The sequence below is a fragment of the Procambarus clarkii genome, chromosome 31 (assembly GCF_040958095.1).
Source record: "Procambarus clarkii isolate CNS0578487 chromosome 31, FALCON_Pclarkii_2.0, whole genome shotgun sequence".
Taxonomy (NCBI): domain Eukaryota; kingdom Metazoa; phylum Arthropoda; class Malacostraca; order Decapoda; family Cambaridae; genus Procambarus; species Procambarus clarkii.
Genome location: NC_091180.1, coordinates 19827780 through 19841726, shown reverse-complemented (window position 1 = coordinate 19841726; position 13947 = coordinate 19827780). Strand labels below are relative to the sequence as shown.

Below are 13947 nucleotides of genomic sequence, written 5' to 3'. Positions count from 1 at the left end.
TGCCAGAGGTTCCCGCTTGCACACAGCAATTTATGCACAGGCATTCTTAGAGTCTTCCAGCATATGATGCAAAATTTATTGAGTGTGTCGCAAGATATTCAGATAAATATTTGGTTTATACTTAGAATTTCCGTCTGTACGAAATCCTCTGGTAATATTAGTATATGTAGAGTAAATTTGTGTAAAGTTGTTTTTTTCTCTTGACTCGCAGTTCAGGCTTCTCATTTTCAAAGAGCTTGTTCCATTCCGTTTCTCATTCATCTGGCATAACCGAATTTTGTTCCACTACCATAAAATCGTTCCATTCTCCTTTTCGCCACCTCTATTAATTTTCCCAATTACTGTAAGGCGCGTCCAACTTTATCCACCCCTCTATTTCTCCAGCTGTTCTTCTCTACATCATTATATTCCCACAGACAATATACAATCCTTTTTTGGTTTTCATCTTCCTGGTAAAAATGTTGTATTATACGACCTAAACAGAAGCTCCCGCTGTTTCCTACGACCTTCAATTAACTGTTTAACACCTGTGTATCTCCAGTACCTTTCTACCCTTCTTAAAAATCCTCCTCCAAGACTGCCCTATTACCTCGCTCAGTCTTCAACCTCATTTTTTTATATAACATTTTCTTCAATCCTCTCCCAATTCCTCAGTGGTAGGTGGCGGATTTCTCTTCCATAACCCTTCATAATTATTCCATATCAGAAAATAGAGCACCTACCAACTTTTCCATTGGACGGTCCGGCTGCAGGTCAGAGAGCGGGGAGAGCGACGCTGACCTGCTCTACGACTCTGAGAAGGAGACCTACACCACCCCCTACCTCCTCTTCTTGCAGCAAGCCCGCTCCAGAAAACGGGATCTGCCAGTCCTCCAGAGAAAACTGTTGGACGACGACCCGACAGAAGATGAGGTAAGAGGATAAATTATTATTATTAACATCTTTATTTACAAAATTAATTACAATTTTGCCTAATCTGAGGATTTTGATAGTCTTATTAAAGTGAGGATAATGCTGGTATTCACTGTCACGCAGGACAAGAGGATAAAGAGGCATTTTGTGGTGACGGGAGGTCCCCTACCTCTTAATAATGTTCTTGTCTCTTGTCAATATGTATATTTTTTCAATTCGGATCTTGTCACTGGTATACTGGGTATATTTCATTTTGTTTTCTTACTTGCATTCTCATTCTTATTCAAACTTGTTATTATTTTATTTTCTATATTTGTGTACTTTTAATTACTCTTCATTTGATATTTTTATGAATTTTGTTTTGCTTTTTTGTATGATAGTTACAATATTTAATTTCAGGAGAAGGGAACTAAGGCAACGGAAGATGGGCGTGAGGGGGCGATGGGCCGGTCTGGGTATAGGTCCAGCGTTCCCACCACCTTCAGAACTTTCAGCAAAGAACCTCCAACATCCGCATCCAACAGCAAGGAACCTCAAACTCCAGCCTCCACGAGTAAGGAACCTCCGACACCAGTCTCTGATGATGCTGATCAAGAACACCCAAAGGTCTATTTTAGGAGGGCATCCAGAGACCAGACTGACGAACGTAGCAAGAGTGACACTGGAAACCACATAGAATTTGAGAAACACGTTGGTATTTCTGGAGAGACAGACGAGGAGTTTCTGCTAGAGAACGACCAGGACGAAGTTGCACACGACCAGAGCCAGAAGAAGAAAAAGAAAAAGAAGAAGAAGAAACGAAAGAAAGGTTCTCAGGGTGAGGTGACTGACGAAGAAACTGAAGAGGAGGTCCAAAAAGCCAACCTTGAGGAACTCAAGAAATCCATCGCCCTCGAGTTGTTCCGGGACTTTGCCAAGAATGTTTTTGCCAAGGACCACCCAGAATTCCGGCTCTTTGAGAGCTTTGAAGAGTTCGACAAGTCCAAAGAGTCTGACGTGATCAAGGCAGCTCACGAATCTTAAAATTCATTATCAGAGGACCAATAACACCAAGGGTAAGACCATACTAAATACAGTATCTGGCGTAGTGGTGTATTGTAAGCAATACTCTATAGTCATGTTGTATCTAGTGTAGAACAATTAAGTACTGTAAAGCTGTAGATCAGTAAATATATATAATTTTATTTATTTGGGGAAAGTTTTTAGCAATGTAGTCATACCTGACTAGAGGCCAGGCTGCGGGGACGTTGGGCCTAGGAATCAACTTAAGGTAAGGTAAACTCTTCCGCTGTGAAAATATTATAGTGGTTTATATTCTTTAAACTAAAAGTTGCAAAGTTAATTTTTGTTTTATACAATTTTGTGTTGTCACATTGTAAATGAGCTGCGAGGACCTTCAAGCTCGGTGTACTTTTGTGTTGCATTGCAGGATGCTTTATCATTACTTTGCAACCTTGATTTGTTTTGCAAACAAAAAACTAATTAGAATGTGAATACACCTTGTGGTACCTCCCGTAGGCTCGCATCCCTCTACCACTCTCACCCCACACACCTACACTCTATCTCCCCAACCAACACCACACACACCCCCCCAACCACCTTCTCCCCCCCCCCCCCCAATACTATCTGCACTTTGGTGAAGTAAAGCTTTATGGGCTATTCATGTCCGTGCCAACTCTTGGGTGACTTAATCTTCACCAATCAAGTAAAGCAGATTGAATACTAGAGTATTCACTAGGAAATCACAATGGCGTGATACCATTTTCACTTGGAGTATTGTTTGGTACGATTGTGTGTTGAGGGTAGTGTTGTGATGCCCACTCAAGCAATTACCGCGTTCGTACAACATTTCTGCTTTGCCTATTGGGTGATGCATGAGGTCGCTACGTACTGGGCCGTGTAGCAGTTGGAGCCTTGTTTGCTTCTCCATAACTGCAAGCTAAAAAAAAAATGGTTAGATGTGCATTTTTGTCGAGGCATTATTTTGAACATAGAGAATAGAATACGTGAGTACGAAAATAAGACGACTGCGACAATAAGAAAGATTTAAATTGTGCCTTGTTAAGCCATAATAGTTCATTGTGTCGGGGGACAGGACGCCAGAATGTATATACACGTTTTGGCTTTTATCGAGGCCGAATTACTGGCCCCGTCCAATGTGCAACCGCATAACAAGTTACTAACGCCTGAGTACCTACTCACTGCTAGATGAAAGGAAATGTGCCCAACCATTTCTGTCTCGGCCGGGATTCGAACCTGGGATTCTGGAGTGTGCGTCGAGAACGAACCCGACTGTATTACCGGGACCTCATGTCATGCAATGTTTATGTTTACAAACAACAGCTGTTACAGCAAGAGGAGTGTGCGTTGGTGAAGGACAGGTGTCAGCAGGAGTGTGCCTCTCTCTTATACAGCCACAGGTTGTCCTGATATTGAGTTCGTTTTGGGGGGGGATGGATCCTGAGGCAACTATCAGGGGGGGGGGGGGGGAAAGCGCCAAGCCATTACGACTATATAGCACTGGGAAGGGGTCAGGATAAGGACTTGGGATGGGCCGAGCCATTACGACTATATAGCACTGGGAAGGGGTCAGGATAAGGACTTGGGATGGGCCGAGCCATTACGACTATATAGCACTGGGGAAGGGGTCAGGATAAGGACTTGGGATAGGACAGGGGGGGGGGGAAGGAATGGTACCCAACCTCTTGTGGACGGTCGGGGATTGAACGCCGACCTGTATGAAGCGAGAAATGTCGCTCTACCGTCCAGCCCAAGTAGTTGGACTGATGGATCCTGAGCGGCCTATGGCAGTCGCATACCACTAATGTGTGATGCTGAAAAATTGAGCTAGGACGGACTGGCAGACATTCTTTTTATAGATATAGATATGCTGCGTGTTTGCATGTGTCTATTCCGCATATATATATACTTATAGATTGGCGAGTATTTATTTTCGCGAGTTCAATTCATGAAAACGGTGTAGGTCCTCTTTTGATGAGTAATTGTATATAGGCCTATGTGCATTATTGTCTCCTGTGTGTGACTTTTGTGATAGTTGTATTTTCACATGATAAATTTGATGTGTATTTTTTTCGTCAGTATACATTGCGTTGAATATGCGTTTAGTGAATGTTATTCATGCTGGCTGACCTCTTGTTCGTACGTGTGTATAGTATACATATTAAATATGTATCTGCCTTGTATTATTGGTTTAATATTGTCACGTTAAGGCATGAAATTGAGCAGACTAAATGTTGACTCATTTTTCTGTACGAGTTTATATAGTGTTTAATGTGTGACGGGCCAGCTCTAGTGTCCCGATAGGCTAAGTGATGTGTCCTGTGTGTGTGTAGTCAGAGTTCCCAGTAGACCTGACGCCAACAAGAGCGGACATGCCAGCCACCAGTTACACAGATCAACAACACCTGATCACTAGACCTAGCTCGCACCTATGTAATTCCCAGATACATTTTCAGGCGAGTCCGTCGCTTTTGAAGTTAGGAAAATGATTTTTTTTCCTGTTTTGTGGGTGGGAAAATGAGATTTGAAAATCGAATGTTTACGGAAGTTGGATAGCCGGTGTGACGCCTACCTCAGCCCTGTAATGAGCATAACGTCATAGTCTTAAGAGTTTTACAATGCAGAGGACCATCTTGAGCGGGTGTCTCCTCTCTGAGAGAACAAATAGAACATCATACAGGCTGCCATTGGGTCGAATAGTGAAGGCAGTCGTATGTAATATAATATCACGAGGAAGAGCGCTTGTATAAAGCAGATAAATAAAAACTGCCGTAGAGGTATGCCCGCGTCTCAGTTGCCACGTTCCCAAATGCTGTTCATTAATGCTTAAGATTAATCTAGGTGCTGATCACGATGATTATGAAGGAATATGGGGGTTTAAACTATACATATGGGTGTATACGTCAGTGGGAGAGGAAGTGGAGGTTGGCGGTAGTGATAGTTGTTAAAGCGGGTAGTGATAACCGTGAGAGGGGTAGAGAGGTACCCCAGGGCAGGAGCAGGTTTGAGGCACCTCACACACGTGGCTCGACCCTCCACCACAGCGGGCACTAGTGGCTACCTTTGTGTGTGTGTTCGGGTGTGTGGCGGACTTGCTGGACTGACATCTGCCTAGACTGGGGTCTCGTTTCCCGAGAACTGTCGTCTGCCCAGACTGTCAGCTGGACTGTCAGCTCCTAGACTGCACCTGGCTGCCCAAGTTCAAGATGACGAGACTTGCTGTTATCTGTGAGTATCGACTAAGATGCCTCTTTCTGCTGTCAGGCTAACTTATATTTGTAGTCAGATGTAGGGAATTGTGAGAGACGTGGTTAAGGGGGATTGTAACATGTGGTTCAGATTTCATTATCCACATATTGAAACGATTATAATGTGAAGAGAGCTACTTCGAGAACTATTTCTTAGAAAACTCGGGAATCACCCCGGAATTGATCAGTAATTGTTTTGTTGCATCTTTATTAGTGAATTAAAATTAAACGTTGAATGATTTATAATGAAAATGTCTTGGATGAAACCAGAGTGTGTGTAATGTCACAAGTCTTTTTTTTATCTTTATTTAATAAAATACAATATAAATGTAATGTCACAAGTTGAAAACCTTAGTAATTGGAGGCCTGGTCGAGGACCGGGCCGCGGGGACACTAAAAAAAAAAAAAGCCCCGAAATCATCTCAAGAAGATAGATAGTAGAGTGATCATGATGCAAGACGAGTTATAGATTCAAACTGTATTGCATCAATTACGAATGTCAACATGTTGGCGGGTCAGTTTTATTTCTACTAGATAACTTTCAAGGTAGTGGAAGTTTCTACGAATTACCTGTGAACCGACACCCCAGGATTCGTCATTTATGCATCCACATGCGTAGTCTTTCCCTATATAGGCCTATAAAGATAGGCCGTCTTTCCTCAATCATGGCGGCTTTATTTATATTACATAGTTTATGAGCTCCGAAGCATTACAAGTGCGTTTATACCAATAACAACATTGGATTATGCCAGTTTCGAAGTTCGTAAACTGTTAAATAAACGTGAAGAAAGCCACCATGATTATTGAAAGATGTACGGGTTTCGTCAGTGGCTGCGTCAATGCTTGATGGATGCCGGTCATGTGAAGTCACCTAGAGAAGCGACCAGCACCCGCTCTCAAATAGCCTGCTGCTGTTGTACCGAATTTATAATAATTTAGCATGAATAGCCTAATTTTTATTTGCACAGAATTTTAAAATAATGTTTCTCAATGCTGTTTAATAACTAGCAGTAAAAATCCGAGTTATACAAATGTGATGTAAGTTATTCAATAATTGCCAACAGAATCCAATCACCTGTCTTAAGTTAGGCCTAACTATTCAACACGCTCTAAGATGCAACATTATTAACTTGTATATTAGAAAATACAAATTTTGAATACACCGTATTGTATGTTAAAATTGTTGAATGTAAACTGGATTACAGACACACTTAAAGCTTCATGTGGCCCAAGCATTAGAGTGGATTTAAGGAGGTTTTTAATGTTTCATATTGACATAAAATGCATGAAAATTAAAAATACAATAATTATGATACTTTCTGATTACATTTTTGTGTGTGGATAGGCAGGCAGGCAGGAGGGTTACTGTGTGTGGATAGGCAGGCAGGCAGGAGGGTTACTGTGTGTGGCTAGGCAGGCAGGCAGGAGGGTTACTGTGTGTGGATAGGCAGGCAGGCAGGAGGGTTACTGTGTGTGGATAGGCAGGCAGGCAGGAGGGTTACTGTGTGTGGATAGGCAGGCAGGCAGGCAGGAGGGTTACTGTGTGTGGATAGGCAGGCAGGCAGGAGGGTTACTGTGTGTGGATAGGCAGGCAGGCAGGAGGGTTACTGTGTGTGGATAGGCAGGCAGGCAGGAGGGTTACTGTGTGTGGATAGGCAGGCAGGCAGGAGGGTTACTGTGTGTGGATAGGCAGGCAGGCAGGCAGGAGGGTTACTGTGTGTGGATAGGCAGGCAGGCAGGAGGGTTACTGTGTGTGGATAGGCAGGCAGGCAGGAGGGTTACTGTGTGTGGATAGGCAGGCAGGCAGGAGGGTTACTGTGTGTGGATAGGCAGGCAGGCAGGAGGGTTACTGTGTGTGGATAGGCAGGCAGGCAGGAGGGTTACTGTGTGGATAGGCAGGCAGGCAGGAGGGTTACTGTGTGTGGATAGGCAGGCAGGCAGGAGGGTTACTGTGTGTGGATAGGCAGGCAGGCAGGAGGGTTACTGTGTGTGGATAGGCAGGCAGGCAGGAGGGTTACTGTGTGTGGATAGGCAGGCAGGCAGGAGGGTTACTGTGTGTGGATAGGCAGGCAGGCAGGAGGGTTACTGTGTGTGGATAGGCAGGCAGGCAGGAGGGTTACTGTGTGTGGATAGGCAGGCAGGCAGGAGGGTTACTGTGTGTGGATAGGCAGGCAGGCAGGAGGGTTACTGTGTGTGGATAGGCAGGCAGGAGGGTTACTGTGTGTGGATAGGCAGGCAGGAGGGCTACTGTGTGTGTAGATAGGCAGGCAGGAGGGCTACTCAGTAGACAGAATATTGAAATTTTTGCGAGGCAGGATCAAGTATAACATTTGGGGGTGTACGGCTCATGCTCGGTGTTGATATGAAAAATTGGTTTACTGAGAATTACATAAAATAAATGTAGTATTTTCCCTTGTAAATTGATGTAAATATAAGCTTTATTTTCTTTATTATTTAATAAAGGCAAAAACAAACTAATCACGTGCCTTTGTATGACAAACCATCCTGTGTGATGGGGATTTTTAGCATCACGTAGCTAGTTTTTTGGCACGCTGTACTCTTCTTCATATAGTCTAGGTAGCTGCACAAATGCAAATGTACCCAAATATAGTAATAATAATAAAAGATACGGTGAGGGTCGACTGTATAGCCTAAATTAAATTTTTAAATTTTGCCCCGAGGGGCGAGTTTATTGGGCAGCGCCACTCATCTTGTGAGTGAACACACCGCCATAGCAGAATGTACAACACTTCCCAATAGGAAGAAAACCCGCTGGGTTGTTCATCCTGTCACTTGTACCCAGACACAGCTGGGACTTGCTTAACTGTCTCAAGTGAACAGCTCCTCAAACAAGAAGATTAACATTTATCAACCCTTAAAAGCTTACGTTATCTTGCGGGTGCGGTTTTTTTTTTGTATAGCCTAAGATAGTTTGTAAGGCTTCACTAAAGAAAACAAAATTAAGGATCCCGTTAGTAGGATACTGCTGAATATTTTTTTATTTGGCAGCGAATTACATATTAAGTAGACTGTAAAGCTTATAGGGATTTAGTGTTCCAAGGTTTACTTTAGTTTATTGGTTGACTGGAAGCCGGTAGCCAGTAGTGTTCGGCACGGCTCTCTCAACCACCCACTTTTCCCCTCTACCTTCTCCTTCCCCGTTTTCATCCCCTTCTCCCCTCTCGTCCCCTTCTCCCCCCCCCTTTTCTCCCTCTCCCATCTCCATATTTCCCCTTCGCTCCTCTCCCTATTCTGCCCCCTCTTAAACCCCGCTCTTCTACCCCCCCTCTTTTCCATCTAGCTTTCAACCTCGAACATATTTCATTTAACGCTGAATTAATTTTGTTATTAACACATTTAGATATATCTGCATTTGTACAGCTGCCCTGGACTATATGAAGGGGGAGTACCGGGTGTGTCAAGAACTAGCTACGTGATGCTAAAATCCCCATCACACAGGATGGTTAGTCAAACAAAGGCATGTGATGAGTAGTCTGCACTGGCAAACTGTGGGTGCATTAGCTTTCACGTTCAAGTGACGAAATCTAGGGACCCGGCAAGCCACTTTCCACCGATTTTGTGTGTATTCACCTAGTTGTGTTTGCGGGGGTTGAGCTTTGCTCTTTCGGCTCGCCTCTCAACTGTCAATCAACTGTTTACTAACTATTTTTTCGTATGTGGGGGGGGGGGTCATTATTTAATTCAGTGTCGGAGGAGAGGCAACCAGTTTATGCATACAGTATATGTTAAGCTTATATCAAGGTCTCCCCCCCCCCAACCCCCGGTCGAATTATTGACCCTTCCCAGGATGCAACCCCATAACAACTTGACTAAATCCTGGGTACCTATTTGCTGCTAGGTGAACGGGAGCATTAGGCGATAGGAAATGTGCCCAACCATTTTGACCCACCAGGAATTCTCGATTGTGAGTCAAGAACGAACCCGACTGTACTAACCGGAATTTGCCCTTGTTCCCTCTTAATTAATAGAACTGACGTCCTATTATCCTATGCTAATAGGACGTGACGGACTAGCCTATGTCCGTCACGTCCCCTAGACCATTCCCCCTGCAACGTTTGGTGTGGCTAGCCCCAATCATCTGGCCTCCTATCCTGGACAAAGACATCAATTTACAATCTACCTTCCCTCTTGTACAGAGGGTAGGTAGATTCAAAACCCACACGCCTGAAAAATGAATAAACGACAACGTTTCGATCCGTCCTGGAGCATTATCAATTATACGACTGTATAAATGGCTTTATAAATGGCAGTGCCTGTGCTAGGCTCACCACCACTATTTAGAAGCAAGAGCGTGGGGGCCCTGCGCTATTTGGTTACGGGATAAAGTAACTTGAACTCATATTGTGCATTCGGTTCGTAAACTGTGCAAAAGGCAGATTATATGTCTGTGTAGTTACTATGGTGGATTAATTTGGGAAATAATGTTTTAATTTAATATTGATGCCAATATTTTTTACTATTGTTTGCGAGGTTTGTCTTTAAACATACGATACAAATTGTTTACAGTGTCACTGTCCATACTAACTCAGAGATATTTGTGCTTGCTGGCTACAAGTGTTTTCACAGATGTTTTGATTGATGACTATGAAAGCTAAAGTGTCATTTGTTCCCTTGTGGGGATGAAGGGTTCTGGTATTTAAGAAGAGATGACGAAACCAGGCCTATCCTGGCTAGTGGTGGCCCGGACCTGTTCACACAACGGGTCCGGGCCACCCCGGAAAACGCCCCACACAGCGCCGGTAACCGGACACCCAGGGAGTTTATCGGCTTTCATTAACAGGACGACAAGCGTTAACCGCCACGGGAATGTGCGTTCTGTGGGTTATATCCTGATTATTTTTGTTCATTCATCGGTTGTTAAAGCGCTCCTAGTGAGGGTCTTACACACACGCAATGCGTCTTGAGTTCATTGGTATTATAATTTTTGTATGTGTTCATAATATTCTGATACCATAGTAAATATTAGTGTGGATCTCTCTTGTAGCCTAGTGACTGGTTTAGGGCGTCACTCCATGTTTTCTTAATTCGGAGCCTAATTACTAGTAGCATGATGTAAAGGAAACAAATATAATAATGGCAGTAGATATAGTAGATATAATGGTAGATTTCATATATAGATATATGAAAACATATGTAATTAACTAAAAAAAATAAGTTGGAGTCATTGCCGACAGTTAGAAAGGGAAGGGAGAGAAGAGACAAGACAAAATACTAGGGGGAGAATTTACAATTTGGAAAAGATGGTAAAGTTTACAATGAATTCCACTATAACAAGAAGGCATGGGTGTAAGAAGCACGGATGAGCCAGATATGAGAAATACTCGTTTAGCATAACACAAGGAAAATAAAATGAACTAGATGAAAAGGAACTAACCAACTTCATCCACAATTTCGAATGATTTTATATGATAGGTTGGGAATTATTATAGCAGAACAGTGTTGGGAAATGGAAGTCAAAATGAGCTGAAACCCGATGTTGCAGGGTGAAAAAGGCGAGAATAATTCATTGCAGATTCATACGTCGTAATGAATATTTTGGGTGGTCCTGTAACGCGCCTGATGCTTCTGTTCACCTAGCGGTAGATAAACAAACACCCGGTAGTTAGGCAACTCTTGTGGCTGGCATCCTCTGGAGGGTCATCCCTGGTCTAGAGACCTCGAGCCTAAAATATTTCCTGTTTCAGACAATGAAAATTCAAATTCAAGGAATATAGGTTACATTTTTCTCATTTTTGAAAGATCTTGATTCATGATGAACTCGTTTTTATGTTGGAGTATAGGCTTCGGACCAGCTGACGCCTGTTAGGTTATTCAGCAAGTTCAAGTATGTTTTTATGAGACGAGAAAGAACTACATCTCAAAGGGATATAGTAGCTTAGGCTATTTCTAACCCCCCCCCCCCCAAGGTTATTCAGCGCCATATTTCTCCCAGTACACGATCCGCCATTTTCTTCCCTTTGTGTTTGAAAGGCTTTGTGGTGCAGGCGTTGAGCAGAACGCTGCTCTCAGAGTGCTCCCTGCTGGGTACCTTAATTATATCATAACAATGGCCGCTGACGGCCTGAGCATCCACGTTACCAGTAACGGCTGGGTGTCCCGTGGGGTGGAGGGGGGGAGCCTGCTTGGCCACGGGTGGAAAAGTAAGTAAATTTTATTCAGGAAAGTACATACATAGTTGTTTTACAAACATAATGTTGGATTTATAGATAGAGGTAGTACATACAATACCTAAAGCCACTAGTACGCATAGCGTTGCGGGCATTTTATTTCTCTTATCTGTCTAGTAAAGGGAGCCCACTGGACACTGGACTTGTGATCCTGTGGTCCCGGGTTCGATCCCGGGCGCCGGCGAGAAACGATGGGCAGAGTTTCTTTCACCCTATGCCCCTGTTACCTAGCAGTAAAATAGGTACCTGGGTGTTAGTCAGCTGTCACGGGCTGCTTCCTGGGGGTGGAGGCCTGGTCGAGGACCGGGCCGCGGGGACACTAAAGCCCCGAAATCATCTCAAGATATAACCTGTCTACATTATACATTACAAATCCTCTTTACGAGGGAGAGGATTACTACATTGGGTCCTCATGAGCCTCCTGAGGGCAGTGGATCCCGAGCAAAGGCGAACTTTGGAAAACCTTTATGTAACATTGTGAAAAACAAATGCAAAAGTTTAGAAACATCATCATTGATGTTCATGAAATGTCCCTATATTTTTATGCACGACAGCGCCTGACAGCTGAGTGGACAGCGCTTCGGATTCGTAGTCCTGAGGTTCCGGGTTCGATTCCCGGTGGGATCGAATGAACAATACAGTGGAGGCGGAGACAAATGGACAAAAGTTTCTTTCACCCAGATGCCCCTGTTACCTAGCAGTAAATAGGTACCTGGGAGTTAAACAGCAGCTACGGGCTGCTTCCTGGGGGATGTGTAACAAGAAGACCTGATCGAGGACCGGGCCGCGAGGACGCTAAGCCCCGAAATCATCTCAAGATAACCTCAAGAAGATAACGATGACATAATACCCGAAATATTAGCCAGTTATCGCAAGTGTGGCCGTTGTAAATAATGTACACACTGTAGGCTTATCACTGCCTGTAAGGCAATATAAAGGAAGGAAATTACATTTTACAGTGAGAATTTCCAGACACTTTGGTATGGTAAAAACGTGAGCATGAACGAAATACCTGAACATTGTAACACCATCACATGTTTAGCTCATATTACGTTAAATATAAATACAGTGTTCAATAGCAAAGTGTTACCAAGTGCAACCGATAGGAAGTGTTACTCAGTATATTAGTGTTACATTATTAGTTTATATTTATAGGGGTGTTACAACATGGCACAAGACTCCTCATCGAAGGAAAGTGACTTGTAAAGAGTAGGGGAATAATGATGTCAGAGGAGGGAATTATCAAGGGAAAGCGCCAAGCCATTACGACTATGTAGCACTGGGAAGGGATCAGGGTAAGGATTTAGGATGGGACGGAGGGGGGGGGGAGGAATGGTGCCCAACCCCTTGGACGGTCGGGGATTGAACGCCGACCTGCATGAAGGGAGACCGTCGCTCTACCGTCCAGCCCAAGTGGTTGGGCTGGGCCACGTTAGCTCAGAGGAGTTAATGTATAGTTGACATAACAAAGTAAACATAGTATCAGCTAGGAAAATGAAATGAAAAGGGAGGATTATGAGTCCCTTCAAATCCAGGGATTACATCAGTTGTATACTATCCAAGTCTGACCGGCCTTGAGTACTGCTTGGTACTCGCTTTCCCTTCTAAAGCAAGAGAGAGAGAGTTCCGAAATAGAATACAGAGAACATATTCGGCACGCATAGACACCATAAAGCACAGCAGAGTTACAATATTATAGGACATGCAGAATAGACCCAGTGAAGAGTAGAGGCGCCATAGATCAAATTAGAAAATAGTGTACGAGGGGAATTATCAGGGGAATTATCTATGTATTAATGAGAGGTTTGTGGTGATGGCAGTGAAAGATGGTTGTGGTGAGTGGTTGTGGTTGTGGTGGTGGGAGTGAGGGGGGCGGGGGGCGGCGGAGGGGGGTAATAAACATAGTGGTCTCTGATTACTGGCATGAGACGTGTGTAGGGTGTTGATCCTGGTCAGGCAACGTGATACCTCCAGCCAGCGTGGCCGTGTGCTCTCTCCACTCTGGTGGGGGGAGGGGGAGGGTGGTATGGGCATTTACAAACTGTCTCCTGGGGGGGGGGGGTCTGGCCCGGGGGGGGGGGGTGATAGTTGGTAGGACGAGGAATGAGACGGTTAACACAGGTTTACTAAGGTTATAAATCACACTGCATAACGTCACAACTATACCTTGTGTGTTTTATATATTGATGCATTTATTTATATTGTAGTTATCACATGTATATTTATCCCTCCACCCGCCCTCCCAACCTTATGATAACTGCTCAACTTTCCCCTCAATTGTATTTGCGAAGGCTGAACTTCGGCTCTTTGGTTCTGGTTTTTAGCTGTCAATTAACTGGTGTACAGGTTCCTGGGTTGTTGTTGTTATAGATTCAGCTACTCGGAACAAGTTCCAAGTAGCACGGGCTATGAGCCATAGTGGACTTACCTGGCACAGGAGCGACCTTGGATTCCTGGGGCTTTTGGAATCTTATATCTACGTTCTACCTCCACCACATCACCTCTTAGTGCTTTCCAATGAGTACTGGGTACGGCGTTTCCACCTGTATCAGCTTGTTAGAGAACCACGCAAAGCTAGC

At 44.0% G+C, this 13947-nt stretch overlaps 1 protein-coding gene across 4 annotated transcripts in view; it reads left to right on the top strand.

The window, feature by feature from the left end:
- The window catches only part of LOC123758755 (uncharacterized), an 82685-nt gene that overhangs the window by 31418 nt on the left and 37320 nt on the right, over positions 1-13947 (top strand). For 2 of the 4 annotated variants that reach the window (XM_045743404.2, XM_069334448.1), the window contains exons 5-6: positions 753-912; positions 1312-1967. In XM_045743404.2, coding sequence (XP_045599360.2) covers positions 753-912; positions 1312-1935 — 784 coding nt within the window. In that variant the 3' untranslated portion in view covers positions 1936-1967. Of the gene's footprint in view, positions 1-752; positions 913-1311; positions 1968-4938; positions 5161-13947 lie in introns of those variants that run through there. The other 2 variants (XM_045743402.2, XM_069334447.1) reach the window with 2 other exon arrangements.